The 5,655-nt window shown below is 47.3% G+C and overlaps 1 protein-coding gene across 1 annotated transcript; it reads left to right on the forward strand.

Moving 5' to 3' along the window:
- The first annotated feature begins 581 nt into the window (after positions 1–581).
- dusp6 (dual specificity phosphatase 6) lies at positions 582–5,368 on the forward strand. Its single transcript, XM_079346702.1, has 3 exons — positions 582–1,610; positions 1,908–2,342; positions 3,688–5,368. Exons 1-3 carry the CDS (start codon positions 1,208–1,210, stop codon positions 3,999–4,001), a joined length of 1,152 nt encoding a protein of 383 aa, XP_079202828.1. The 5' UTR covers positions 582–1,207; the 3' UTR covers positions 4,002–5,368.
- Positions 5,369–5,655: the final 287 nt, after the last annotated feature.

Here is a 5,655-nt window from a genome sequence, read left to right on the forward strand (position 1 = left end):
AAACTCAACAGAATAAAGGCCAACATGGCACTTAGTTTTGTTTATTTACTGCAGCACAGTTAGACCCCTTTAAAAGCTGCAAGTCCAAGAAAATGCTTAAACAATAATAAATGTATAAATCTGTAATCTAATGGATTACATTTTTAGCTGTTTTATGCTTGTGAGAACGACTCATTTGTAACTTTTGTTTCCAAAATGTTTCAAGCTCCAGCAAAACAGAATCACGTAAAGTATATTTTTACTGGCCTTTATTATGATACTCTCCCCCCCCCCCCCCCCCCCCCCCCCCCCCCCCCCCCTCTTAGTGTAAGTAAAGGCCACTCTCGCCCCCCTCCCTCCCTCCTCCCCCCCTCCCTTCCTTCCTTCTCCCTGCAGTTCTTCTGTTTGTTTGCACTCACTTGATCCGGAGCGGAAATTCCTCTCCGTTTTTGTGAATGACAAACTCATTAACAATTCATCAACACGGGGCCCCGCTTCATCCGGCCCCCCGTTTCCAAGGCGACCGCCGCTGCGCCTCCTCTGATTGGCCGCTCGACATAATGTATCCAATGAGACGCCCTCCTGTTTGTAGCCATTCAGCAGCCTGGCGCCGCAGAGTGCAGACACGAGCGAGATCCTGCGGAGCGTCGATTCACAGCGCAGACAAACACAGACAGAGACACACAGGAGAGAGAGGGGAAGCAGGAAGGCATCCGAAGACACGCACAAAACCCGCGTGGATCGCATCCAAAAGGAACCCTTTTCTACCTTCAAAATCACCGTGGATCACCGTGAAAGAAGACCTTAAAAAGCACCTGCACCCGTGGAGCTCTATTGCAGCAGAGGGATCGTCCGAGTGGTCGCAGGGTCGCTGTGACTCATTGATAAATAACACGCGCTCTGTCCGGACGGATGCATGAATGACTGCCTGACTAGGAAGCCCGCAGTCGGGGGAATCTGAAGAAGACTCGCGTTGTTATTCATCTGAATTGTCCTTAAAATTGCACGAGACACTGACGGTTTTTGGGAGTGACATTTTATGCGTCTGATTTTAATTTTTTCCTCTTTTTTTGTGGCTCCCTCAGGAGGGCCCTTAGAGCAGCGGACTAAAAACAAATAAATCCCAAACAGTTTTTCTTGGTTGCTTGACTCTGTCGAGCTGCAGCCAAGAAACTCTTATCCAAACCATCGCTTCTTCCAGTTAAATTTTTTAACTCCCTGCGTTTAAATGCTCGACAAGCTCAAGCCCGTCGTCCAGCTCGACTCGGTAATGGCGATAAGCAAGACGGTGGGCTGGCTCCGGGAGCAGCTGGAGACGCGCAGGGACGGCCTGCTTGTGATGGACTGCCGGGCCCAGGAGCTTTACGAATCGTCGCACGTCGAGACGGCCATCAACGTGGCCATCCCGAGCCTCATGCTCCGCAGGCTCAAGAAGGGGAACCTGCCCGTGAGGTCGCTGCTCTCCGACGGAGAGGACCGGGAGAAGTTCGTGCGGAGGTGCAAGACCGACACCATCGTGCTGTACGACGAATACAGCCGGGAGTGGAACGAGAATGTGGACGGGGGCTCGGTGCTGGGTTTGCTGCTGAGGAGGATGAAGGACGAAGGATACAGGGCCTATTACCTGGAGGGTGAGTGCTGTTCATTCACATTTTAGGGGCCCTGCTTCTCATTCACACCCGCAGCGCGCTGCAGAGACGAAGGAGGCGCCTTAAGCTGGCGTTGAATGAGAAATCTAATACATAGTTTATATGTGCGCTGTACCAAGTTATGATAACCTTTTTGATCAGCATCCTTTATTTACTTTTTATTGAGATAGAGATTGCAGCAGGAAGTGCATGACACTCTAAATTAAGATGCATATTCTTGCAGTGCAATGCGTAAACACAGAGTCCTTTAACTCATCGCGCATCTCTTGCATTTTCCAGGTGGCTTCAGTAAATTCCAGGCCGAGTATCCCGCTATGTGCGACACCAACCTGGACGGCTCCTCCAACACAAGCTCCCCCACCGCGCAGGTGCTGGGCCTCGGGGGGCTGCGCATCAGCTCCGACTCTTCAGACATCGAGTCTGACATCGACCGGGACCCGAGCAGCGCCACGGACTCGGACGGCAGCCCGCTGTCCAACCCGCAGCCCTCCTTCCCGGTGGAGATCCTTCCGCACCTGTACCTGGGCTGCGCCAAGGACTCCACCAACCTGGACGTGCTGGAGGAGTACGGCATCAAGTACATCCTCAACGTGACTCCAAACCTGCCCAACCTCTTTGAGAACGCGGGGGAGTTCAAGTACAAGCAGATCCCCATCTCGGATCACTGGAGCCAGAATCTGTCTCAGTTCTTCCCAGAGGCCATCAGCTTCATCGGTAAGCAACCAAAAACACTCTTACTGCAGTGTAGCCACAGGCCTACTTTTTGATTCTGAATTTCGGTCTAAAGCACCAACAAAGCAAAACCTAAACTCCAGATTTGTCTGACAAACAGTCCCAAACTCTTATATGTTTATAAAAGATAAAATAGTCACATTCATTGAGCAGGAAGCAGCTGGTTCATTGATTATTCTATTCATTAAGCCTCTCTTTATCACTTTCACGACCTTGTGTGATTGTTTTGAACATTAGCAGACAAAGCCACGGGGCAGCAGGTGATACTAGGGGACATAATCTTATTAATGTGATATGTGTTATCGCTGCCAGGAAGTTCTTATGTTCTTATTGTGCAATTGAGATTAGATGAGGTGTCCCTGGCTGTGATCTTATCAGTCACTCAGGCAGGGACACAGAGCGGGCAGATTAGGGCCATTGTGTGCGAGGCAGAGGAACACAAGTCTGCCTCTAATGGTGCACAGGCTAAAATGCAATGTGTGTGTGTGTGTGTGTATAAAAGGCCCTGACTTCAATGGAAGACATCCTGGCCTATCTCTTGTCCCGGGGCTTGTGTAATTGCAGCACAAAGGTCGACGTTGAAACAGGAGAACTGGGGAGAGTGAACAAGGGGAGGGCGGTAATTCGAGCGCAACAGGAAGGAAGTGGCAATGAAAGTAATCTAGGACATGGCATTGCCCCCCCTCCTCCTCTTTCTCTCCTCTCCACATTACAAAAGGAGCCATTTACAGGCCCTGTTGACATCCTGTTCGCCTTGACAGGGTTGCCCTCATGACTCCTACATTTACACGCCCAAATGGCACCATTGTCGGAGTAACCCTAGCGAGCGGAAGAATGGTTTAATAGACCGTAATAGTCAATTTCCCAGCCGGCTACTCCAGGCCCAAAAAAAAAAGAGCTAAAAGAATGTGTGCTCTGTTTATGTGTGCTACTGCTGCAGCTCCTGTTTGTTGACTGACACGCCTGGGAGAAAGCCAGGATAATAACTTCCACTGATCTGTTTGTCTGCAGTTTCAAATCCCATGTAAAGGGGCTAAGTGCATCTAATGTCACATCTTGAGCGTTCAAAACATAACATATCATTTTAAAAGATTTAAGATCGATTATCAGACCCATAAACTGTCATCTGTTTAGAGTCTCAGTGGGAAGATCGTCTGTACTTACTTTTATTATTTTAAGGTTTGGGACTGTTAGTTTGACAAAACAAAGGCAAAGTTACATTCTACTAAAGACAGATTGAATTTATGGCTTATTCAAGTGTTTTTTTCACATGTTTGGTGCTAAAGTTGGAAGTCTAAAAAATGTCCCCCCTTTTCTCTTCCACCAGACGAAGCTCGAGGTCAGAAGTGCGGCGTCTTGGTTCACTGTCTCGCCGGCATCAGTCGCTCAGTGACGGTGACGGTGGCTTACCTGATGCAGAAGCTCAACCTGTCCATGAACGACGCCTACGACATCGTCAAGACGAAAAAGTCCAACATCTCTCCCAACTTCAACTTCATGGGCCAGCTCCTGGACTTTGAGCGCACTCTGGGCCTGAAGAGCCCGTGCGATAACCGCATAGCGGCGCCCAGCCAGCCGCTCTTCTTCACAACCCCGACGAACCATAATGTCTTCCAGCTGGACCCCCTGGAGTCCACGTGAGGCCTGCTAAAACACTCCTCTACTTTAAAACGGAGGTTTCATGCACCTCCTGTTGGAAAAGCTGCAAAAAGTTTCTCTTTTTTCCCGTCGTCTGGCGAGATGGCATTGATACAGCTGGTTTGAGGCGACTGCTGCTGAGCAACGTCACCGGAGGGCCGCGGTGGTTTGGGCCGAGACGCAGCTGCTTTTTGAATAAATGAGAAGAGACAGAAAAGGGGGAAAGAGTCATTTAAAGAATGCAGATACTGTCTTCAATCTTATATAACCGTTGGACTCCTGGGGTCTTTTCTCTCTTTTTTTTATCTGTTGTATCAGATGAAAGTCGGACAGCTGTGTGTTTTGCTTCAAAGCTCCTGGGCTGGTGTGCCAAAGAGACATGATTGTTCAAACTGGACAGATCTAAAAAAAAACCTTTTGTATGGTCAGTCTTGGGGTCGAGCACTCGACTACCCCCCCCCCAAGACATCAAGATGATTTGTACGCTTTGTCTTCTGTGAAGACTTGCCTGTGTGGGGTTAAAGCACCCCAGCTTTAAATGGCACACTATATACTGGACTCAATTTTCAATTTGTGGAGTCTTTTCAAACATTTATACGTTGTGTATATATATCTTAATATAAGAGACTATACAGTGAAAGCCTTGCTCTAGTGTGTGTATATATACATATATACAACAATTGGGTACTGAAGATTCTCTTTGTTTCATATTCTACTTTTATGTAAGCAAAGCAAACTGCATATTGATCACTATGTTTAAGTTGATTATGCCAAAAATCAAGTAGGCTTTGGAAGAATTGTGCAGAGAGGTGTACATGTGTAATATATTTGATAATCGCTTTACGTGTGAATTCAGCCAATGGCCTTGTTTTTGCACCCCCCCTCCCCCCCAAATCAAAGTCACCTTGGTCATTTGCCTTACTTATGCCCTCAGAAGGTTTTGTGCATTAGCTTTCAGAGAAAAAAAACACCAAATTCAGCTTCATAAGAAACCCACATATCCTTTCTTAAAAAGTCATCCAACCCGTAAACAGCTCTAATGTCTATTTTTAAATTTGGCACTATATGCATGTTTGAGTCAGCATGGCCATCATGTGCTGTCTGGGTCTCTGAAGGTTAATGTGAGTAATCCTGATCTGTGCACAAGGGTTAAAAGTCTCCGATGTGTGGAGAGAAAGGAGGAGACTCTGCTCTCCTCACCTCTTCAGGGAAAATTCTGCTCAATGCAGTTTGTATTTGTGAAGACAAGAGAAGGACTCTTTTCGGGGGACAACATCTTGGTAACCTCTGCCAATCCTGCTCCACACTCCTCTCTTACGAATGTAAAGAAAAAGATAAGTTATTATTAATAAATTGCTATTTTGTCTACACTTTCTCTCCATGACTGTTTTTCCACTGACTTTATTGCTTGTGTCTGCAGTAACACAATTATGTAAGTGTCTCCTCACCCGCAGTACAGTGAACCAGCAGTCAGAGTCACGACAAACCAAAAAGTTGCCTTGAATCACAAGGCTTGTTCACAAAGCTCCTGATATTCATTAACTGCAGCACTCGACACATCTCCCACTTCACATTTCCAGTTCAGAATTAGTGTGCCCTGTCCCATGTCGCTCGTCTGTTTTCAAATGTGCATCATGCACATTGTGTTCTCTGCGAC

This window comes from Symphodus melops (assembly GCF_947650265.1).
Source record: "Symphodus melops genome assembly, chromosome: 6".
In the NCBI taxonomy this organism is placed as follows: Eukaryota; Metazoa; Chordata; class Actinopteri; order Labriformes; family Labridae; genus Symphodus; species Symphodus melops.

Bases quoted from the DNA above. Each gene is read 5' to 3' on its own strand.
- dusp6 (XM_079346702.1), top strand. From the start codon at position 1,208: ATGCTCGACAAGCTCAAGCCCGTCGTCCAGCTCGACTCGGTAATGGCG. The intron at 1,611-1,907 runs GTGAGTGCTGTT...TGCATTTTCCAG, and splicing joins CAGGGCCTATTACCTGGAGG to GTGGCTTCAGTAAATTCCAG. The intron at 2,343-3,687 runs GTAAGCAACCAA...CTCTTCCACCAG, and splicing joins AGAGGCCATCAGCTTCATCG to ACGAAGCTCGAGGTCAGAAG.